This window comes from Cheilinus undulatus, linkage group 24 (assembly GCF_018320785.1).
Source record: "Cheilinus undulatus linkage group 24, ASM1832078v1, whole genome shotgun sequence".
NCBI lineage: Eukaryota > Metazoa > Chordata > Actinopteri > Labriformes > Labridae > Cheilinus > Cheilinus undulatus.
In genome coordinates, this window is record NC_054888.1 from 19,354,187 (window position 1) to 19,379,625 (window position 25,439).

At 38.5% G+C, this 25,439-nt stretch overlaps 1 protein-coding gene across 1 annotated transcript in view; it reads left to right on the plus strand.

Moving 5' to 3' along the window:
* zeb2b (zinc finger E-box binding homeobox 2b) overlaps window positions 1-25,439 on the plus strand; it is a 230,173-nt gene that overhangs the window by 171,016 nt on the left and 33,718 nt on the right. Inside the window, 1 exon segment of the mRNA XM_041781782.1 lies at window positions 21,217-21,468. Coding sequence (XP_041637716.1) covers window positions 21,217-21,468 — 252 coding nt within the window.

Below are 25,439 nucleotides of genomic sequence, written 5' to 3' on the forward strand. Positions count from 1 at the left end.
TTTGAACTACTCACAGGAAGCTGTTTAATAGACTTGTAGTTTGATAAGTGATTGCTTGGAAAGTGCTTGGAATGTTCGTTGTGTTCATGTTTGATCAAAACCTGATAAATTTCTCATTATATCGACTGTATTTATCTCATCACTCAACTGCCACTTCATTAGGTACACCTGTACAGCCAATCAGCCAGTCACACAGCAGCTTATTTAGGCATGTAGACAAGGTCAAGAGGATGTCCTGAAAAAAGTATGGCATCTTTAGTGTTGAGATGTCTGCTTTTCTTTTATAAAGTATCAAACATTTTTGCATATATTGGCTGCAAAGATCGATAAAACATCCTCTTGGTTGTTTTCTGTAGGTTTGATATCAGATTGGTTGTTACATAATCATAAAAGAATGCTATAAATAAGTGGTTCTCAACAGGGTTAGCATCAGGACCCTCCTTTACAATGAGTCACAACCAAAATTTATAACATTTTTCATCATAATCAAATGTTTTTAATGAAAAATTGTGCACTTTAGACTTGAGTTGGAACAAAAGATATGATAGGAGCATAGAGATGGAGGCATATCCTTAAGAATGAAAGCACATCATAGACTTTTGGTGCATATTTGTACCCACTACAGATGGCTTTGCAACCCACTTAACCATGTCCAAATGCCTGAATGCATAGGTTGCTGCCATGTGATTGGCTAAATAGATATTTGTGATAATAAGCAGCTGGACAGGTGTATCTAATAAAGTGATTGGCGAGTGTAAAAAAATCCTCATTAAACTGATAAAAGAATGTATATGGTTCTTATGCTGGAGAAAAGTTCATGTTTGACACCTGGAAATGGTCGTTTTGGCTAATTTATTCAAAACTGATGACTTCCTGTTAAAGTTAGATTATTAGCCCAAGAGACTTTTCTGTAGATCTCCCCAAGCTGCATTCACCTGCCAAGTTTCATAAATGTAGATGAAATCCACTTTAGGGGCTGTTCAGAAGAAGAAAAGGTGTTGTCATGGAGCCTGTTCCTTACAACAGTTATTGCAAGTTTGACACCTGGAAATGGTCGTTTTGGCTAATTTAATCAAAACCGTGGACTTTGTGTTAAAGTTAGAGCATTAGCCCAAGAGACTTTTTTGTAGATCTATCCAAGCTGCATCCACCTGCCAAGTTTCATACATGTAGATGAAATCCACTTATGGGGCTGTTCAGAAGAAGAAAAGGTGCTGCCATGAAACCAATTCCTTACAACAATTCTTGCAAGTTTGAAACAGCAGACTTCCTGTTAAAGTTAGATTATTAGCCCAAGAGACTTTTTTGTAGATCTATCCAAGCTGCATCCACCTGCCAAGTTTCATAAATATAGGGAAAATCCACTTTAGGGGCTGTTCAGAAGAAGAAAAGGTGGCTCCATCGAGCCAGTTCCTTTCAACAATTCATGCAACCTGCATCAAACTTGCCTTTTTTAACCCCTGTTTGTACATTTTTGAGCATGGGAAATAAACTAAAAGGGCTGGACATGATGAACATAAAATAATGGTGACAAAACAGTGAGATTATTGAAGAGTTCTTGCATTGTTATGGGGCTAGGTCCTAATAAGTTGCCGTCACCAAATGGTATCTGGGGTTTCAATTAACTTTAATGTAACTATGTGAGCAAACGTCACTGGCAAAATCAGCTTGGTTTCTCTGATTTGTATTGTAGTGCCTTGACTGAAATTTACAGGGCAGATTACTAAATTTTCAACAGTGCAGTGTGGACAGTGGGGTGCAATGCAACACAACAGCACTTGCTGGCTTGTAGGCCTAAAGGTAATAAGTAAAATGCCTAGAAGCTGACTATGGTGACTTACAGCGTTCAGACAGGCCATGAAGTTGAGTGCTACCATATAACTGAGATCAGCTGATCTCATGCAAGCCCTCATCAGCTGACGGCTAGCTCTAAGCATGCTATTGCTAATCGCACTGGTACTGCCATATTTAAATTGCTCTTGCCTGGGCAGCTCTGCAAGCTGCTCTTCGCAACCCTCCTCCACCCCAGCTCCTCCTTTATGCTTTATCTGACTTAATCAGTGTCATTCTGTGGCCATTGATGCCTGCTCTGCTCTGCTGCTTCTCTTCGGCCTCAGGCTTTCCTTACCCTAACCCTAACCCTGCTAATATAGAAAAAACTTCCTGACAAACTGGTCCAGACTTTTTAAAAACTAAAATGAGAACTGGATTAAAAAACTCATCATATTATTCAGATTTAAGCACATAAAGTAGTGAGTGCTAGCAGTGTCCTGTTTTGTTGCTGCTCTCTTAAAATGGTAAAAATCCAAGTTGCGTCTGGTTTGTATGCGCAGTGATTTGTCTCCAAGTCGATCTTCCTCCTCCTCGTCTTCCTCTCTTGTAAATACTCAATCCTACAGGGAACACAGATGTACACTCCCACACTCTCACACTCAGAAACACACACTGTGGAGCGGTGTAGCACTTCCAGGGCAGATCTCAGTGATTCATAAACAGATGAACCCAAAGCAGATGTGTTATCACAGAGTAGTGGAGGCCACAGCAGCTCTTCTGGGTCCATAGCATGAATCTAGATCCACATATTAAACAGACATGACAACAAAAAGCTGTGACATAAATCAGAGCGGCCTCCTCCTTCAAATCTAACCCCGTCCGTGTCAGCAGATTCCACCACCTAGAGCGAGGTGTGCGTTTGTTTGTGCGTGTTTTCCCCCCTTGTGTGAAAGCGTGTTTCTATTTTTGAAAATGTTCCGCATGCCGCTTCGTCATGTGTGTTTTCTATTTTTATGAATGCATGTTGCTGCTTCGCCCACATGTAGGTGTGCGTTTCTATGAGCGGGCGTGGACTCGTGGCATTGAGCCACGGTGTCCCTCTGAGACTGGGCAGGAGGAGGAGGAGGAGAGAGAGTCATGGCCGTAGAGAAAGAGGAGCGATTTAGATAACAGTCTGAGCTCTTGGCACACACACTCTCACACACTCTCACTGCTATCGGAAACACATTATTATTGGAGAGAGCTGACCACAGGAGAACCCTGGCTACAGCCCTCAGATAGGCTCTTATATGTTTCTGCCTCCCCGGGGAAGAATTCATGAATTAAATCTTTCTATTAAAGGTAACCCGTCCCTCCTCCCTCAAGACTCCAGGGCTGGAGACACAAATCACTCATTCTAGGACCGAACTAGTCACGATTCTCATTTATCAATCATCGCTGGGTCAGTTTTCACTTACTAATCAATAATTTAACCCCTACAACTTCACTGAAATATTATTTTGTACCCTGAAGTATTAAAAATGGACTTTAAAAGCCAGTAAAAATAAAAAAGCATGATATTCTCCTATTTTATAGGCTTTTTTAATTGTAGAAGAGCTTAAATTTTCTTCATTTACGTTCAAAAAAGGTGAAAAAGGTCAATAAACCTTCCTCTCTGTTATTACACATTAATCTGGTAATAACTGGTGTTACATGATTGAAAAGAGTGACAGAAATAGTGCAATAACTTTATATTTTGGCCGAATTTACAAATAAACAATGTCAAACTAAAAAAAAAAATGTGTGCCGTAATTGGAGTTATTTAAATGACCTTGAAATTTGATTGTTGAAAAAAATGTTTAATCTAAAAACTTTTTGTTGTTGAGATGTTGTTTTTCCTTTAAAAAGCAGAGATTTCTTTAAACATTTTATCAAACTTTTTAAATTTATGATACATTTTAGTCCACTTTCATTCGTTAATGTTTAGTTTTGATACATTTTGATAACTTGTAGTCTACTATCATTTGATAATATTTTGTTTTTGATACATTTTGATACATTTTAGCTCATTATCATTTGAAATTATGTTGTTTTGACACATTTTGAGACATTTTAGTCATCTTTAATTTGGAAATATTTTGATTTTGATACATTTTGAAACATTTAAGTCCATTTTCATGTGACAATGTTTTGTTTTTGATGCATCTGGACACATTTTAGCCCATTATCATTTGAAAATATGTTGTTTTTGACAAATTTGGAATATTTTATTGTCTTTTCTTTGGATATATTTTGATTTTGATACATTTTTAATCATTTAAGTCCATTTTCATGTGATAATGTTTTGTTTTTGATGCATCTGGATATATTTTAGCCCATTATCATTTGAAAATGTGTTGTTTTGACACATTTTGAGACATTTCAAGTGTCTTTTATTTGGAAATATTTTGATTTTTGAACATTTAAGTCCATTTTCATTTGATAATATTTTGTTGTTGATAGATTTTGATACATCTTAGCCCATTATCATTTGAGAATATATTACTTTTGACACATAACAAAAAAATTTAGTGGCATTTTATTTGGAAATATTTTGATTCTGACATATTTTGAAACATTTCAGTTGTCTTTGGAAATATTTTGTTTTTGATACATTTTGAAACATTTTATTCCACTTTTATTTGATAATATTTGTTTTTGATTTATCTGGATACATTTTAGCCCATAATCATTTGAAGATATATTATTTTTGACATATATTCAAACATTTTAGTGGTGTTTTATTTGGAAATATTTTGATTCTGACACAATTTGAAACACTGTAGTCGTCTTTTTTTGGAAATATTTTGTTTTTGATACATTAACAAATATTTCAGTCCATTTTTATTTGTTACATAAATATATTGATACATTTAAGTACAATAATATTGTACTTCTAATAGATTGAAAAATGCTTATTGTACCTGCAAGTTGATAAATTTATTTAAAATTCCATTTAAATCAATGTTAAATGATTTAAAGTAGAAAATATATAAAGTTGAGATGCTTTTGATAGCTTAAAAGTGGGTGTCTTTGACATTTTTACTCAAAGAATAACAGAAAAGAATATTCAAACTTGATCTGATATTAGAAAGTTTTTCTGTTGGGTATGATGTATGTATTGAGCCCATATTTTGGCAACGTTACTTAAATTGAGCGTCATAATACAAAGAAAAAATATCCCCTATGCTCCAATTTGTCTTTAAATTCAGTCTATAGCAAAACACAATCAAACTGAGTTGTTTTTTCATATTCAAGCACTTGTTATTTTTTTATTGTTTTCCATGTTGGCTTGAAAAATGACTTGAACTATGAAAAGCCCTTGTTGTTGGTTCTGGTCTCTGACCCAGTAACTCTTTGTCAAGTCTTGACACGTGTCCGTCCTCTCCCTCACGTCTGCATCACTCGCCGTCTCCTCCTCCGTCCTAGGGTGCAGGTGCTCTCGCCACACCATCGCTGCTCCTACCGCTGCTTCCTCGACATCCCGCTCACACAAAGCTCTGCAGATTTCACATGGTGTAAACTACTGGCTGCATTCATTCAGCTGGGAGCTTAAAAAGAGCCTTTATAGCGGAGGGGAAATTAGCGATGGTCTCTCTTATGTGTGTGAGGAGCAGCGACTCCAAAACTGGAAGCGGCTCACCCGGTTTTCCTTTTTTTTTTTTTTTTCCTCCTCCTCGGAGTGTGTTTGGTTAGTTACAGTAATTACGGCCCAATAACTGACAGCCAAAACCAGGCAGGAGAAAGTAGAAGGGGGCTGTTTTTCCTGAGCTGCGCGCTGCCTTGCTGCCGAACATCTGCTGAGAGATTTGCATATTAATTAACCCATATTAACTCTAATTATTCTGGGAAATTATCAAATAAATTAAATTTTCTAATTTTAACCGGTTTTTCCCCCTTTTCCCGTTGCTTGACGCGTGTCACGGTAACATCAGGAGGCATAAAGAAAGCTCACCTGGGCTGGAATAAAAAATACAGACTCTCTAACCTCCCCCGTCTCCCCCTCGCGTCTCTGAATCCTCCCTCCCACTCCCCTGGCCTGGGAGTCCTGAGGGCAGCCAGGGGAAGCTTTTGTGTGTCTTTTTTATTCTTCTTCTTTGGCTTGTGTGACGAGGAGGAGGAGGATGGATGGGGGAGGAGGAGGTGGGGGGGGGGTTTACTTCGAACATTTGTTGGAGGCAGGAACATGTGTGAACTGGGGGGGGAGGAGGGGGAGGAGAAAAGGGGGGCACAGATGGTGAATCCATGCAGGACCCGGCAAAGGTGAAACCTCTGAGCTGTTGAGCAAACCTTACAGCTTCCCCCCCCCCCCCCTCCTCCCCCTCCCTCCCCAGCCTGTTGCTCCAGCCTCCTCTGCAAATAAATGGGGCTTTAATTGAATTAGAGTCCGAGCTGCTGCGAGCGGCTCCTCTCGGACAAAAACAGCAGCAAATTGAGGCACAATTTAAGACTTTTCGATCAAAATGTGCTCCTCAACCTAACATTAGTCATCATATATGTTCTGCTGCAACCATTTCAGCTGATTTCAGCTCTGATTTCAGAAAATACAGCCATGAATATCATGCAGTGACTTCACTGCACTCACGTTGACGAATCTGATGATTGCAATTGCTAAAATTCTGCAAGCAAACCATCTTTTGATTTGATATCGCAGTTGCTCAGATTTGTTGCCAACAATCAAAAATGTTTAAATTCTGCAGTCAAACCATCTTGCATGCTTAATTTGTGCACATTTAGGTCATAAAAGGCCAAAAAAGTGACATTTCTCTTTATAATTTAGCAGATTTTTGCCTTTGCATGCATTTTGAAGTCTGTGACCTAACCCTAACCCTAGTCCTATCATCCACTGACTTAACAGCACTTTTATTGACAACTTTGACATTGCAATTGCTCAAAATTGTTGCCAACACAACCTTAAAGAATTCTATTCTGAAGACAAGCCATCTTGCATGCTTAATTTGTGCACATTTAAGTCTTAAAGGGCCAAAAAAGAGAAACTTTCCTTTAAAATCTTAGCCAATTTTTGCATGTACATTCATTTTGAAGTCTGTTGTGACTTAACAGCACTTACATTGGCAAATTTAACATTGCAATTGCTCAAATCTGTTGCCAACACAACCCAAAAGGATTCTATTCTGCAGAAAAACCATCTTGCATGCTTAATTTGTGCACATTTAAGTCTTAAAGGGCGATTAAAAGGAAGATGTGAGGGACGATTGAAGATTTGCTGCAGCTTTTAGCACATGCAAAGATCAAAATATGATACTTGGTCCGATTTGAGGTGTTACAATCACACTGCTGCTAATATTTAAGGTGATTTCAGTCCAATTTTCAGATAATAAAGTCATAAACATGATGCAGTGACTTCAACTTGACAAATCTGACAGTTGCAGTTGCTCAGATTTGCAGCTTTAAATCGTACAAGGTGTTAAAAACATTCATGCCTCATTCTGAAGACTTTTGCACAGCACTTTCGGGCAAATTTCAGTCATGAATCAGCCAAAAAGGACATTTTTCCATTTAATTTTCATGTATAAATTGTATCAGTTTCAAAGTCTGCGGGATGCACCTCTGCAAACAGCTGGCATCAGTGGATTTGCATCAGATTTTGCATGCAGATATTAATTTTCCTACTTTACATATGCGATTACATGCTATATTTTTGCAAATTTGGGCTTCAGTTATTAAAAAATGCCATTTTCCCATTTATATTCATCAAGATATGTAAGTGGCATGCATTTTGAAGTCTAAGAAAAGCATAGCTTGCCATTTTTATCACTCTCCTGCGAACATTTAAAGTTATTTCTGCCCAAAATTCAAGAAATAAGGCAATCTAAAGCTGTTAGTTTGTCCTAATGGCACACTTTTGCAGGCAGAACCAGACAAGAGTCTTAAACCATGCTTTTTTAATAGGTTTTCCCACTTTATTTGTTTAAATTTTGGTCTGAAAGTTGGAGAAAAATACATTTTTCCATCTAAAATATCACCTTATACCATTCTTTCGTTGTGTTAACAGCCTTTTTTGTACTGATGGCATGGTTTTGGTGGTTTTAAAAGCAGTTAGGTCCAAGCTGTTGTCCTGGAGGCAGGTTTAGGTCCTGCATTTGGCTCCTAAAATTAATGTTTTACAACTGATTTAGCCAGAAGGAGCATAAATAGCAAACTGAGCAACTTTTGTTGTCTGTGTTTTAGATTTTTAAACCCTGAGGTTGAAAAAAAATCTGGAAATTTGGCACTAAAATGTTTCTAAGGCTTCAAATTAGACAAGTTTTCATACATTTTATACCAAATATCATTGTTGATGGTTGTCTAGCATCATTTTTTTGTTGTAAAAGTTCTAAAAATTGTTCTAAACATGTAAAAAGTAAAGCAGCATCGGCTCATATCAGTCAAACTCACTCTCAGATGTCACAGCGACCCCCCCCTCCCCCCTCCCTGAAGACGAACACACTCCCTCTAACACTCTCAGCACCCAGACAGACACACTCTCTCTCCCAGGTTGCGTTTCCACTTCACTGAGTTTTCACCATTCATCGTCTCTCCCAAGCACCCCCCCTCCCCTCCCCTCTCCGGCCCTCACCCTCTCTCTCTCTCGTCTCTTTTCAGAGCTTTTGTTTGCCCTCTGCCACCGTCCTTTCACCGACTTGGCCCCGATTTGGCCCTTGTGCTCGATGGCACCATTATACCGAGACAAGATAGCACAAAATATCCAAACATGTCGGCTCTTCTTTTGTCTGCTGTGACTTTAGTCCACGTCTGAATGGAGCTGCTGCGTCCTGTTGGAGGGGAAATTATCTGATGATGCTTTATTTACAGCGTATGTGACATATTACTGAGAAAAGTTTGGTTTTAGGTCTCTTAAGTTTAAGTTTTAGCCTTTAAATCAGTGTATTTTAACTTTAAAGACATCTTTTTAAAGATGAATTAATTATTTTCACGTCTTAATTGTACTTTTCAAAATGTTTTTGTCAGTTTTTCAAAAGATGAGGATTACTATTAAGCAGGAATAAGTAATATATCCAGAAAAATGACTTTTTCATTCAGTAAAAGATGTAAAAACCCTCAAACAGCAACACAACACCTTTCAAATATACAAGGATATATGCTGCTTGATCAAAAATGCTTTATTTTTGAAGTGCACAGAAGAATTTATCCAGGAAGTGATGTAAATCTGAAAGCAAGTGGACAACAAGCAGAAAAAGAAATCCTTAAAACATGAAAAGAAGCATTTTGGAGTAAAATAACATGATTGGGTGCATCGTTTTGCAAGGGAATACAAGAATCTATCAGGAAAATGCGCATTAATATAAAAAAAATGTTAAAAAAAAAAAAAAACCTATTCATGACTCTTTCAGTTGGGTTATATCTTTAAAAATGGGGTAAAGATGTTGAAAACAGCTAAATAAATGCTCTTAAACATGCAACAAATCAATTAAAGTCAAAAAATTGTGGTTTATTTTGGGGGAAAACATGAGAAACATCAAGAAATCACATTAAGGCCTTATTTGGCATTATTATTTATCTCAAATATAGCAGAAAGGGAATACAAAGATGTTAAAAGCTGCAAAAGTAAGGCTAAAAATGAACGTCCAAGACCATATCAAAGCAAACATGCAAGTTGTTAGCGTAAAAAAAAATGATAAATGCATGTAAGCAAACATAAAATTGAAAGAAATAGTTCAAAATAAGGCAAATATGAGTGCAGAAGATTACAAAATGCATCCAGGACTCATTTTAGCAGCAAATTCATATTTGATAATCAGATTTATCTCGTAAAAAAGAATTTCGTCTAAGAAAAAGGTTAAACCAATGTAAAAGCATTAAGTGGCCGGTAAATAAATGAAATTTGCAGTTGTTTCTATGAACAAAACACAAAAAAACATGAAAAAAGACATTTAAAAAAAGGGAAAAAGTTAAAAATTGCAGAATAAAATGATGAATTGCATTCAGGATTTATTAATTAAAAAATAAAAATGAAAAGATGCACAAAAAGCATCAAAATGCTGATTTAAAAACATGACATTTCAACTTGTTTTTGTAAAAATGAAAGCACTGGATGATTTTAGCCAATGCAAATATAAGAATGCATTAAACATGTTATTAAATATATACAATGTAGTTAAAAAAATGTCCAGATGTCTCTAAGACTCATTAAATGTTCATATATTTCGAGAAATAGAAGAATGTAATGTTGGGAAAAGCTTTAAAACATCAAAATAAAAGCCAATAAGCATCAAGATGACTGTCAATCCACCAAATTTTTAATTGTTTCTAAAGAAAATAAGTTACTGGATATATTTCTTTGGATTAAAACACAAAAGTCCATGAAAAAAAGACATTTAAATAAAGGATATGCTTAAAAAATGCCAAAAGAAAATGATGAAATGCATTCAGGGTTCATTTTTTTTAATATAAACATGGAAACATGCGCATAAAGCATCAAAATTCTGATAAAAACATGATATTTTCACCTGTTTTTGTGAAAATGAAAGTACTGGATGACTTTTTTCAATGCAAACAACAGAATAAATAAAAAAACATTTTTAAATGTGTTCTGTTTAGTTAGAAACTGCGAGAGAAAATGGAAAAATGCCTCCGGGACTCATTAAATGTTGATATATATCAAGAAATAGAGGAATGTAATGTTAGAAAAAGCTTTAAAACATCAAAATAAAAGCCCAAAAGCATCAGGATCCCTGCAAAGATGTTCAGTTTTAAATGTTGTCTTAAAAAACAAGATGCTTTTTTGATGAAACGCATGATAAAAGTTAAACGGGTAGAAAGGAGCAGAGAAAGCGGCGTCCTGTAGGTGTGCGGCTTCCTGCAGACTGAAGTAAGACTGCTGCAGACAGGAACAATGGCAGACAAAAGGTCACGACGAGAATCCGCTACCGCTGGCCGTAGCCACGAGGCAGCGACCTCGCTTCCACCTTAATGCCCTCCCACTCACTCACAGAAACACACACCGGCTACCGCAGCACTTCCCCTTCTCCCTCGCAGCCATCCAGGTGATCCGCTTGGCTCACATTCATGAGACAGGGAGCGAGCGTGAGCAGTTATCGTCCAATAGGGAGAATGTCCTGGCTCATTATCGGCGTAGGAGGCCGAGCGTGTCACCTGGAGCTAAGCCTCGACACTTGGCTTTAAAAAAAAAAAAAAGTCAGCCGGGGTTAGAGTGAGACCGCGAATGTGGGTGTTAGTCATTCTCCCCGCAGCCATCACCTCCACCGTTGGCCTGCCGAACACAGAGAGCTCTCTTTCTCTCTCTCTCTCTGGCTCTGAGACCCGAGCAGGAAGGGCTTTTAATGCAGCCTCCTCCGGGGCACTGGACGACTACTCAGGGAGCGTTAAATAAATGTGATTATACTTGTTAGCATTGTGAAATGGTTTTCCTCGGCAGAGTGCAGGTGTAGCAGCGAGGAGGGAAGTTGTGAAAGGTGAAAGACGACGCAGACACCAGAAAAGTTTCTCTTCTCTGTCAATTTAAGACTTCTGGCTTCAATCAATGGGCAGAAAACTTCTTCAACTCCTCTCTACCTCCCCCTCTGGCTGCAAATAAATGAACGTCAGGGGATTGATTTTACATTTGTGAAAATTTGGGAGGACTTTTAAGGTAAAATAGGTTACAGCTGAGGGAAAAGTTTCACTTTCAGTCAAACTTTGACTTCCTGGCTCCACAGAAAACTTCTGAAACGTACCTTTCCCTCTGGCTGCTAACATTTGGACAGTTTGTGGGTAATTATTGCATTGTTGAATATTTGGAAAAAGGAGTATAAAGGCAACAAATGAGAGAAATCCTGCCTTAAATGCTCGTATTTGATCTTTTAGCATAACATTGTTGCAGTTTTGGCTATTTCAGTTCAGAAATCTTGACAGATACTGCCAAAAATCATATTTTTAGGGGCCTGTAAGTATGGCCAATGTAAACCAATATTCAAGGCCAATAATGACCATACTTACAGCTCAATTTAGCTGATATTTGCAGCCAATATAGACTGATTTTTACTGCAAATATAGCCAATATGAACAGTTGATATAGCCCAAAATTTGGTTGGTATAGATTGATATTTACAGCCAATACAGGTCAGTTTTTAAAGCTGATAAAGGCACTTATTTACACATTATATAGATTAATATTTATATCCAATGTACACTCATATTGTAGCTAATATAAACCAATAATCATGGCCAATGATGGCCGAGATTTACAGCTGATATAGGCCAAATTTGCAGCCAATATAGATGGCTAATATGTACAGTTGATATAGACTATTTACAGCATATATATTCTGATGTTCATAGCCAAATTACTGTGATACTTGCAGCCAATATACACCAATAATCACAGCCAACAATGGCCAAGATTTACCATTAAAATAAACTATATTTGCTGCCAATATACACTGATGTTTAAAGCTAACAATCAGCCAATAGGAAGAGTTGATTTAGGCAAATATTTTGCCAATATAAATTGTTTTTTACAGTTGATAAAAGCCTGTTTTTAAAGCTAATATGGACTCATATTTACAGCTGATATAAACCAATATTTACAGCCAGTATATACTGATATTCAAAGCCAATTTACTCCAATACTTGCAGCCAGTATAAACCAATAATCATAGCTAATGATGGCCAGTATTTACAGCTGATATAGACAAATGTTTACAGCCAATTCAGGCCAATAGTAATAGTTGATAAAGGCCAATATATTTGGTTGATATAGATTGATGTTTATAGCAGATACAGACCAGTTTTTAGAGCTAATGTGGACTGACATTTACGGCTGATATAAACCAACATTTACAGCCAATATTGACTGATATTTACACCTTAAATAAGCCAAATGTGCAGCAGACATAGACTGATGTTTACAGACATTATTTGGCCAATACTAAGAGTTGATAAAGGCCAATATTTGGTCAGTATAAACTGATGTTTACAGCTGATACAGACCACTAAGTAGAGCCCATAAAGGCTGACATTTAAAGCTGATATGAACCAATATTTACTGCCAGTATATGCTGATTATTTATTGCTAATTTACTCTGAAACTTGCAGCCGATATAAACCAACAATAATGACCAGCAATGGCCAATATTTATAGTTAAAATAGGCCTATATTTGCTGCCAATTTAGACTAATGTTTAAAGCCAATGCAGGCCAATATGTGCAGTTGATATATGCCAAAGTTTGGTCTGTACAGATTGATATTTACAGCAGATACAGACCAGTGTTTTGAGCTGATTTATACTGGTATTTACAGCGGATATAAACCAAAATTTACAGCCAGTGTATGATGATATTCATAGCCAATTTACTCAGTTACTTGTCGCCAATGTAAACCAATAATCATGGCCAACCATTGCCAATATCAACAGTTGATATAGACAGATGTTTACAGGCAATATAGACCAATATATGGCCATTATAGATTGATATTTACAGTCGACACAGACCAGTTTGTAGAGCTGATGTAACCTGATATTTACTGACAATATTAACCAATAATCATGGTCAGCAATGACCAGTATCAACAGCTGAAATAGGCCGATATTTGCTGCCAGTTTAGACTAATATTTAACGCCAGTGCAGACCAATATGTACAGTTGATGTAGGCTAACACACATTTAAGAGTTTATGATCTAAATGGGCAAACTTTGGATGCAACTGACTAAACAGGCCCAAATGAATTTATGACCGCTAAAATTTAGATTGACCTTCCCCTGTAGATGCTAATCTTTGACGTTTGGTTTATTGATAGTGCATTCGTGGTTCTCCAGGTTATCACATATATGAACCTTGTGCCCATTGTGCAAAAGAATGGCTTTCCATTATTGAAAGGTTGCAACCTTACCTTTTGCGGCTTTTTTTTAGACATGAAATACGGCTAATTAAGAAGGTTTACAACCACATTATGTACCATGTAATGTTGGGTTGCGTGCCTTTGATAAACACCTCATTTTAATGTGTTTCATTTCATGGCCAACACTCCCAAGTTGAAGTAAATTTCAGGCATACATGTAAAGTTTTCTGGCAAACAGATGCACAGCGTCGGACTCCATCAAAGGCCCAAGTTGGAGGCTCTGAGTGACTTTGTTTCGTCTTTGAATGCAGCATGTGGTCAGACAACTGTTGTCAAAAGGCGAGCACCGAGTGACTTATCCGTGGCGTTTTGCAGGAGTCGATTATGACTCTGACTTTAAAGGACTTTTTGATCACTGCAGCCATTTGTTCACTGTCAAACCTGACGCCTTGTAAATATAATCATTTTAGATTTGGAGTTTGTTTCCCGGCACTAAATTAATCCTCCGTATCTGCAGAATACAACTGTCACAGCTGAAGTATTGCATTGTTTTTTTCTCTTCTTTATTTATCTTCATCAAAGAAATGATTAGATTTTAATAAGACTTGCTCTCTCGGGCTGTCACCGCTGATGCTTCTAGCCATCCTAATCAATATACAATATTCCCCTGCACTCCGTACTTTTTTGGTGAGTGACAGAATAATGCCAGGCCTGTGAAAGGGTTATGTCAGACAGTTTAAAACCCGGTATTAAACAAGAATTGCGCTCTTACATGTTGTCATTTTAATTATCTGAACAAGTCAAGTCAAAGAGGCTCCTTTTATTTACCTTAAATGGCGGCAGAAGTAAAAGAAAAGGCGGCAAACAGGTAAAGCGAGAGTTGGCGAAACGTCAGGCGTAATTGCTTTTGTCGTGGATGACACTTAAGGTAAGAAAAGGAGCGACAAGGAGAGGGATTGGAGGAGCAAACATTATCTTTTCTTTGTCTTTCTCTCTCCTGAACAACACAAAAGGCTGATTAAGAGTGAGGTTGGAAGAAGGGGGGCGAAATAGCTGCCTGGAAAATATTAGTAGGTTAGAATTACTTTGTTGCGTGACACAATACCAATAGATGCTTCATGCTCGGAGAGGGAGAGGCACTTGTCAGCGGTGGCACCTAAACAATGGCAGCTTTCTTGACGCTAATGCTAAGCGTTTGTTCTTGACGAGCACCCCACTGTCATTTTGCCTTCTTGGAGGTATACGTTGAATGCGGAGGAGACAGCTGATTGCGTCTACTGTAGCTTTCAGAGACAACTTCAACGCCCCCGTGCTCGAATTTGTTCAGAAACTTGGGAACAAGACGTCAGAAAATGGTGACAAAAATAAAAAAAAATGTAAGCTTCACTTCTCTTCCTCGAGGATTTTTCTCTCAATCACGCCCTGAAAGTTTGCTGCAGTCCGACACAATGCCGCATTCCCTACGTGGGAGTCAGAACGGTGTGCGTTGCCGTGCATTGGATGTGTTGCCAAACAAAAAGAAGCTCCCTCGCTCCTTTTATTGGGGAAGAATGGGCCCTTTAAAACCTGTCCAGCCTTAGATAATTTCATTCAGCCGGCCCCTGCTCCGCCGTCATTGAATCTGCATCCAGAGATCAGGTTCACAGCGACGGGTTGATAGCTTCCCAAGCCTCTTGGCCTTTTGTTCTTGGCTGCCTCCCCCTCCTCTGGAAGTTGGGGGACACAGAGCTGATGGGACATGGCTGAGAAAAGTTCAGAACCTCAGGGGCAACGGGGCACAGAGAGGTGAATACCAAGACGATTGTTTGGTTGTTCAAAGAGACGTCTGGTTATGGGATTTCTACGTTTGACTAACATTTAAATCAGTCCAGGGTAAAGGTAAAGGCCTGTCTCTTTGAAATAGATACAAAAAAATTCTAAAAGAGCCAGAAATGGTAAAAAAGTAGATGTAGATTTGGTTCTGAGGGGTCATCTTGTTAAAAAAGACTCTTTCACAAATTCATTGTCAACTGACGACCCCGATTTTGGACGGTAAGCTCAGTGTCGTACGAATTTTCTAAAAACAAAGGACCCTGAGTTTTCAATGGGTATCTTCTGGAAAAGTTCAACATTTTACAAATTTCCAAATGTCCGAAGGCCTTCATTTTAAAGGGTTAACTGGTCCTGGGTTTTGCGAATTTTCAACAGGTTGTCTTTCCATGAAATTCATACATTTCAAAGGTTTACAGGATTTTAGATGTTGGGTTAAACTGGTAAAGTTTTGTCTCCTTGAAGGGTTGTCTTCAGGAAAGTTTTTAAATGGCAGAAGACCCTAGTTTCGAAGGGTTTTATTGAGGACATATTCCTCCATTTGAAAATTGTGGAATAGCAGAGGACCCTAGTTTTGAAAGGTAATCTTCAATGTGTCGTCTTGCGTGATATTCCTACATTTCACAAACGTTTAGAGGATTTTAGACATCAGGTCAAACGGGTAAAGGTTTGTGAAGTTCAGGGTTGTCTTCTTGAAAGATTCCTACATTTTCCACATTGTTAAACGGCAGAAGACTCTAGTTTTCACAGGTTTTATTGAAGAAATATTCCTTCATTAGAAAATCATCAAATTGCAGAGAACTCTACTTTTGCAGGGTAAAAGTCTTTCTTTGAAATACCTTAATTTTCTCAACTTTTAAAACATTTAGAGCCTTTAGTCATTGTCTCATTAAAGTTGTGCCCAAACAGACTGGACTTTGTTGCATAAGGTTGTCTGGTTGAGTTATCCTACAGTGAAATGACAAAGAAAAACATAGCTTCCTATAAGTCACATATAAATCACATATAAAACATTTAAAACAAAACCTAGGTGTTGCTAAGTTAGAAGCTGGTTTGTTTTAAATGGTCGTCTCATTTCAAGATTTGTACATTTAATAAATTCAGGGATAACATTTTTTTAGGGTTAGCTCATGAGAGGTTCCCACATATGTCAAACCTTGCGAAGCCGATGGATTGTCCAGATTCCTTGTCCCAAAGCTCCGGGCAGAAATGTTTCTGAACAATGAATGACCAGGCCACGTGGGTATTTTGAGAAGAAAGAGGCAGTAGTTACTGTCGCGACTTTATAGAAAAGATGTTTTTGCACCTCTCCCAATTGGTTTGATTAACCAATCGACTAACAATGAAAGTGACGTTCGTCTAACTACCCTCAAGGTTTGTTTTAAAGAGGTTCTGCCCTTCTCTATGGGGTGTTGTCCAGGTGGATGTGAGACTATCCCAAGCCATGAATCCAGGAAACATTTAACTCTGTGAAATATTTCTGTTTTTGAAAAAGCCTTCTGATTCAAAGGGTTGTCTTGTAAGATTACTATGTTTTACGCATTTTTTAGTGATTACAGGGCTTTGAATGGTCGTTCAGTTGAGAGATTCCTATGAATTTTGGATGGTTCTATATAAACTAGTAATGTTTTTCTTCGAAATTAAGTATAAAGCCTTTCCAAGGCTACACTTTGTCGGTGTAGATGCTGTTTTAAAAGGTTGTCTGGTTGAGAGACTGCCAAGTTTGGCAAAAGAGTCCTACGATTGATGAGTTATTCATCGAAGGGGTTAAAGTGTTGTCTTTTCTAGAAAGTCTATGTTTGATGAGCTTTTACAGGACTATATTGCTGGAATAACAATGTTTACTTCCCAGTCATAGCCTTTGTAAATTTTGTACATAGATTGATGTCATTTTAAAGGATTGTCTGGTTTGGAGATGCCTAGATTGTCCGAAGACTCATCTTGTCAAGAGTCTCCTAGTTGATGTGTTTTTTTAATGATTCTGGATTTAGATTAAGACTGGTTAATTCAACCCTGAAATAAAGGTATTTGTTGATGTTAATTGATTTCAAAGCGTTATCCAATTGCGACGTCTTCACATTCAGTCAACTTTTAAGTTATTCTAGATGTTGAGTTGCCCAGGTGGAAGCATTTCTATTCCATAAAAGATGAAAAACCCTTGAAATAAAGGCTCAAATCAGTCGTACCAAGGTGTATCTAGACCACCCAGGAATCTCTAACGTCTCTCTCAAGCCTCGTTTGCCTTTTTTGTCATCTCCAAGGAGCATTACTGAGTCTGAACTTGCCTAAACCCTTGTGATCACACCTCTTGAAAAGGTTTTGTTTCCTCCGTCGATTGGTATTCGAGGCAGGTCACCGCACTCCCACTCCCCTGCTCCCCCTCTTCCTCCTCCCCCCCGTTAGCCTGCCTGCCTCCCCCCCTCCCACGTTTGAAAGCCCTGTTTTCATTTTAATTTGCACCTGTTGTGCAGTTGTTCGCTCAAGGCAAGTGCAGACCAGTCAATCGGACGGAGACGTGTTAGGAGGAGATGTGGGGAGGCTTATCTTTTGATATGTATAATGTCCTCTGAAATGTCATGCATGGACTTCGTCTGTTTGGCTCGCTTGATTCTGGGAAAGTTCAAGAAGTAGGGGCACTATCTGGTGGAAGAATTGGCAGCTTTTTGAGTCCTTGCATGTTCACATTGTAAGACATTTCATGCTTTTAGGTATGAATCTGTTGGTTTTACCAAAGACTTGTGAGCTTTCTGTATGTTTTTATGAGCACACAACACCAATATCAAGAAAAAAAGTCCAGTTTGTAACAGCTAGAGTGAAAGATAAGGCTTACTTTCTCAAGTTTTCTGTCTAGTTTCTAGAAAGACTTTGATTATATTGTCTGAACTGCATCTCTAAGACAAGAAAAGAACCATTTCTCCATTTTTTATTATATCTTTCCTTAAAAATCTGACTTTCTAAAGCCTGGAGTCCACAGTGTTTGCTAGAAATACTGCAACATTTACCTTTAAACATGAAGATTCTTAATCATTGCAAATGCATGCACCGACTTAAAGTATTTCAAAAAGTCCAAGAAATTTCCAGACACCATGCAAGTCCAAATGGGTATTTTTGACTGGACTTTTCCTGCTTCTAACGCACTAGAAGTCTGGGCATTTATGTCCAAAAACTGCCTTCGTTTTCTGCATTTGAAGCAAAATAAAGTGTTGAATTTCAAGGTTCCAACTTTTCACAAATGGGAACTTATTTTTTTGCTGATTTCTAACAAGACTTTTCTACCAAAAGTAGCCAGAAGTTAAACTTAAATATGCTAAAATGAAGGGTAATTCAGAGTTTTTGTCCTGTGCCTGAAAAAAATAAGCTAGAAGAAATTTTTCTAGGAGTTTCACCAGTTTTCATGACCATAAATCCAACAAAAGAGCCAGGAATATTCTCATATATGTCCAAAAGCCAAATAAAGCAGCACAAGAGCTGTGATTGGCCTTGGGAGCTGGGAGGCAACTTTTTTGTGCTGTACCTTTAATGTTCTGAGCCAGTAGCATCCTCAGCATCCTGGGACATGCAAACAGTTTTCCAATGTTCAACCTGTTTCTGCTTGATTTGACCATTTTCTACTAGCTCCACAGTTTTAAGACCATAAAGTGAACTATAGAGCTTCTTGCATACCAGAAATGTGGCCATCTATGTCTAAAAGCTTCCCCAGTTTCAAGGCGAGTTTCAAGGTTCCACCTTTTCACCAATGTAGTGATTATTTCAAACAAGATTGGTCACCAAAGTCGGCAGAAATCAAACAACTACAATCTGAAGTGGAGGTTAAATAAAGGTTTTTGCCAGAACCTGGAAAACTTTGAGCCAGTACACCAATTTGCAAACTATTTTTTGCTCTATTTGGCCTTTTTTATGGTCGTTTCTGTAGTTTTTAAAGCTACAAACTCAACTATAGTGGAGGTTTCCATGTTTCGCCAGTGGAAAGATGACTTTTCATGATTTCTAATAAGATTTTGTTACCAAAGCAGCCACAAATGACACACATATTTGCCAAAAGCTCAGCTTAAAGTGAAATTGAATGGGTTTTTGTCCAGTGTCTGAAATATTTTTAGGCAATAGCATCCCCAGATTAAGAGAAATGCGAGCATATTTCCAATTTGCAACCCATCTGACCATTTTTCTTGTGGTTTCTTCTGTTTTTATGACCATAAATTCAACTTTAGAGCTTCTTGCATACCAGAAATATGGTCATCTATGTCTAAAAGCTTCCCTGGTTTTAAGGCAAGTTTCAAGGTTCCAAACTTTCACCAATATAGTCATGATTTCTGCTGATTTCTAATGAGATTGGCCACTGAAGTAGGCAGAAATCAAACAACTACATTCTGAAGTGGACAGTTAATAAGAGTTTTTGCTAGAACCTGGAAAATTTTGAGCCAGCACACCAATTTGCAACCTTTTTTTAGCTTTATTTGACCTTTTTTATGGTCGTTTCTGCAGTTTTTACAGCTACAAACTCAACTACAGTGGAGGTTTCCATGTTTTGCCAATGGAAAGATGGCTTTTCATGATTTCTAATAGGACTTTGTTACCAAAGTAGCCACAAATGAAACACCTATATGCCAAAAGCTCAGCTTAAAGTGGGATTGAATGAATTTTTCTCCAGTGTCTGAAATATTTTAAGGCACTATCATCCCTAGATTGAGGGAAATGCAAACACATTTCCAATTCGCAACCCATTTGACCATTTTTCTTGTGGTTTCTGCTGTTTTTATGACCATAAATCCAACTCTAGTGCTCAGAAAAAGCCTCCACCTCTTCCCTATGGCGGCTCAAACTCAGGGGCCCTCCCATGATTGGCTCCCACCGCAGAGCATTCCTGCACAAGCTGCCAATGAGGTGTGTCGCTGTGCTTCTAGCTCCATCAGTACGTCTTGTTTTACGTCAAAATATGCGCCGAGAACCTGACTAATTCACAGGCGAGCCACCTTTGATTGAGTTCACAGCCCCTTATTTACAGGGTGTCTATTTTAGGAAGAGCAGGCATATGTCTGGGACATGAGTGTCGTGGAGACAAACGGGCCTACCTCCCCAGAACGCTGTCTCTGTATGACTCTATTTGTTTGGAAACATTTATATTTATGTTCATGCTTCACTGGCAATGCAAATGGGAAGACATGTGAGGGGTGATGAATAATCTAAATGACTATAGGTTAAGCCTTTTGTATGCACGGCAATGACATTTGTAATATTGCATGTGCTATGCAGAGCATGCGAAACGTGACGGCTATGCTCCAGAGCAGAGCCGTCCTGAAAGGTGCAGCTCGTTGGTATCCCAGGCATGTGTGCAGGACTGAAAATTAGTGGCTATTTTGGCTCGCATCTCCTCGACAGCTGTCTGCCCACCGCTGCGGCGCAGTCACAGATTCCAGTCGCGGATGCTGTAATTGGGGTGTAACCCACAAAAAAAAGAAAGAAACGCCTACGCCTTGGAGCGAGCAGTGATGTGGGGTGACCTTTTTAATCTGGGAACGAACCTCAATGTCCAAAAAACCCCTTCTCAGATTCATCTTTATTTTATGTTTCATCACTCCGCTGACACTCACAAAGACGCACGCCTACATTTCTTCATCCGTACGAGCTGCCAGAGAGGCTGGCATCACCCAAACACTGGGAAAAGGGGAAAAAATGAGCATGAGTAAGAATTCAAGGCCTGATCCATCAATTTATTTGATAAAATGCTTTATTTAAAGGGCTATTCCGTCACTTAAACAGCTGAAAACAGACCCCACCCCTCCGCCTCATCCTGACTGTCTCCGTCTCCTTTACAGCTCTGAACTACGAGAATGTGGTGGAGACGGGCTCAGAGACAGAGGAGGAAGACAAGCTGCCGGTGTCCGAGGAAGACCCCCTGATCAACGGCACAGGAAGCCCCGCCAGCCTCACCAACCCGGAGGCCTCGCCGCGCGCCGAGAGCCACGGCCTGCTGACTAAAGAGGAGGAGGACGACGAGATGAGGGACAGCGGCGTGGAGCACATCTGGCCCGACAACGACATGCTGAGTGCCTCGGTCGACGGTACTGGTGAGTCTCTCGGAACCACATCTCATTGGTTTTGTGAAGTTTAGTCAGCCAAATCCTCAAGATCAAGATTACTGTATCATAAAAAAGCATGACTGGCAGAAAATAGGGGGTGAAAATGGTGCAAAAGAGTGTCAAAAGTGACTCATTTTTAAGAAAAACTAAAACAGCAGTAATGTTTTGTGTTGCCAGATGTTTGGGCTTCAAATCAATCTGAGGAAACAAACTTTAAAATTGACTTTTTTCATCTTGGCAACCCTCAGATCCAGTGCCTAATGTGGCTCAAGTTATTTTTCCTCCAAATCTGCGATCATCTCGCCAAAATCTATTATCAAAAAAGCATGGCCGACACTCCTAGAAAGCAAAAAGTACAAAATAAGGGATAAAAAATCAGGCAAGTGTCCCATTTTCAACCATTCTTACCAATCTGGTTCAAGAAAACTCTTTAACAGTCTTTTCGTTGTGATTTAGAACATTTTGGGGGTTTCAGTGAGTTGCCAATGTTAAAAAACAACCCTTAACGTGATTTTTTAGTTCCTACCAAGTAAAATATCCAACGTGGAAGTGGTACGGATTATCTGTCTTCCAAATTTTCAATTATACCTCCCAAAATGTGGCGACTTTTCTCAAATAGTATCTAGAAAGCGTAATGTAAGCAGTGAAAATGATGGAAATTTGAGATAAAATGATAAAAACAATGAGAAAGTGTCTAAGTTTTTTACATGTTTTGAAAATCTGCCTCCAGAAAAGCCTCAAAAAAGCCTTGTTGTTGACCCCAAGAGAGTTGCCGGTTATGCAAAACAACTTTTGAATTATTTTTGGCTTATAGAAAGTAAAAAATCCAATACCCAATATTCCGTTGTTCCAAATCTGTAATCATCTCTGCAAAAAATATTTAAAACATATGATCTGTGCTTGTAGAAAGCAACAAAGTATTGCATAAGGAATAAAGATGCAGGAAATTATGTAATAAAAAGGCATTTCTTGCAAAAACGACAGAAGAAGGAGTGAAATTGATAGTAGATAATACGCAAATCATCATTATTCAACACTACTTAAAAATCAGACTCAAGAAGACTTTTAAAAAGGCCTTTTTTATTGTGGTTTAGCAGATATTTGGGCTTCAAGCGAGCTGTCGATTAAAAAATAGCCCTAAAAAAGACATTTTTGTCTTGTACTGTCAAACATCCAATGCCCAGAGTGCACCAAGTCTGCACACTTCTTAAAAATAAGGTTTATTATATCAAAAAAAAAGCATGCATGCACTCCTAGAAAGTAAAAAAGCACTGATAAGGTGTAAACATGAGGTGAAAAAATTATAAAAAGTAATGAAAAATGCATAATTTCTGATATTGTTGTCATCTTTTACCAGATGTTTGAGGTACAGGTGAGCTGTCAATCACAAAAGAACCCATAATTTGACTTTCCAGATACTTTAAATCAACTGTAAGCACATCCCCATTCCTTATGTTAATAAAAGGCTTTTATTTTGAAGGAGCCATAACAGGAATTGAGTGAATTCGGCAGCATCACAGCTCGGATGTCTCTGGTGTTCATTTTATCGGTCCAAAACTGCAATCTTTTCTCAAATAAGGGATGTTTTTATCAAAAAAAGCCAGACATGGACTCCTGGAAAGCAAAGAATAATGAAATACAGAATAAACAAGTGATAAAGTGATGAAAGGTAGCATTTCTGAGTGAAGAAAGTCTTAAAAACAGGCTCACTGTCATCTTATACTAGATGTTTGGGCCTCACGTTAGCAACCAATCACAAATCTGACTTTTTGGATACTTTATGGAAACTGTAAGCACATCCCCACTTCTCATGTTAATGAAAGGCGTTTATTTTAAAGGAGCCATAACGAGAGATTGAGTGGATTCAGCAGCATAACAGCTTGGATGTCTCCAGTGTTCATTTTTTTAGTCCAACACTTCAATCTTCTCTCAAATAAGGGATGTTTTTATCAAAAAGCCAGACATGGACTCCTGGAAAGCAAAGAAGCATAAAATACCAAGTAAAGAAGTGATTAAAAGTAATGAAAAAGGCAGCATTTTTAGCATTTCTGGCACAAGAAAGCCTTTAGAGATGTCGTCCTTATACAAGATAATCAGGCTTCAGATGAGCTGTCAATCATAAAAGCAACCCCTAATCTGACTTTCAGAAACTTTATGGCGTCGTCTTACAAATCTTAAAGTCTTAAAATGACTTTTTGTTTTGCTAGGTCGAATATCCAATGCCAAAAGTGGTACAAATCTGCATTTTTTTCTTCAAATAAGGTATCTTTTTGTCAAAAAAGCCAGATATGCATTCCTGGAAACTTAAAATAAGGAGTAAAGATGGAGTAAATGAGTGATAAAATGGGGAAAAGTAGCATTTCTGGGTTAAGAAAGTCTTAAAAACAGCCTTGTTGTCATGTTATACCAGGTGTTTGGGATCCGGGTGAGCTGTAAATTACAAAAGCAAACCCTAACTGGACTTTAAAGATACTTTAAAGCAATTCTGTGCACATCCCCACTTATTATGTTAATGAAAGACTTTTATTTTAAAGGAGCCATGAGTGAAATTGAAGTGAAACAGCTTGGATGTCTCCAATTTTAATTTTTTTGGCTGAAAAAGTTAGTAGACATTCGTGGCAGTCTTAAAATGACTTTGTGTGTTGCTAGGTCAATTATACGATGCCAAAAGTGGTACTAAACAGCAATCTTCTCTCAAATAAGGTATCTTTAACCATAAAAAAGCCAGACATGTATCCCGAGAAAGCAAAAAGCTTAAAATAAGCAGCAAAGATGGAGTAAATGAGTGATAAAATGGTGAAAAGTAGCATTTCTGGGTCTTATAAAGGGCCTTGTTGTCGTCTTGTACCAGATGTTCAGGCTTCAGGTGAGCTGTCAATCAAAAAACCAACCCCTAATCTGACTTTTCTGATACTTTATAGCAATTGTGTGCACATCCTGCCACTCGTGGCGCCGTCTTACGCCGTAAACCCCACCCATCTGGTGCCCGAGCAGACTTAAACAAACGGCGCGGAGCGTTTGGCAAACAGTGCTTGAGCCAGGTCTGACGGCGGAGCCCCGGCGCTGCTCCCTCGGCAGACAGACGCGATAAACAGTTTCTTTGTGAGCGACAGAGACCATTTGGTTCACGCTTAGAGAAAAGTCCCCCGCTCTGAGCCAAACAACGGGAAATATTTACAGTAATGTATAACCTCGCAAAACAAGCCGGCGGAGCTGCAGGGAAATGAAAAGCAAAGGGGGGGAGGGTTAGGGTTAGGCGTGTTGTGCCTCCCTCTCATCCCCGAGCAGGTGACGCCTCCCAAACTTGACTGACTGATGCCTCTTTTTTAGTGGAGCGGCTGAGATTGCGGGGGCTTCAGTCACGGATGCTTGAAAGATAAATACTTTTAATTAGGGGGCAGGGGTATAATCATTAAAGGAAGCCAGACTGCTGCAAAAAAGTCATTAACAATCTTAAATGAAATTTTTATTTTTATGATAGCCATTTACATGTATAATAAGAGTCAATGATTCTTGGAAGCATGTGACAGGAACAGAGTATGGCGAGAAGTCATGTAAGACAGCCAATTTAAATGAGCCGGGCTTCGCTATTCATTTCTGCTAATGAACTAGCTGTGCACGGCGCCGAAAAACGGGGGAACATTCAGCAGTCTTAAATTTTAATACGGGGGAAAATTGCACATTTATTAGGGGGTGGAAAAAAAAAAGTTTTGCCTAAATAACAGCTCGTATCGGCTCCTGAAGGGGGGAGAGAAAGAAAAGAGGCCTCGGTAAATAAATCAAGATAAAGGATAAACAAGCTGTCGTTGCATACGGTAATTGTTTATTTGATAAAGACCTGCGGTGCCATAATGTCTGTAATTCAACTATGTTGCAATCCCCAGATAATATGCTTCTCGTGTGATAAAGCGGCTGACATATTTCGGAGAGCAAGTCAAGTTCATTAGAGCGTTTGGGAG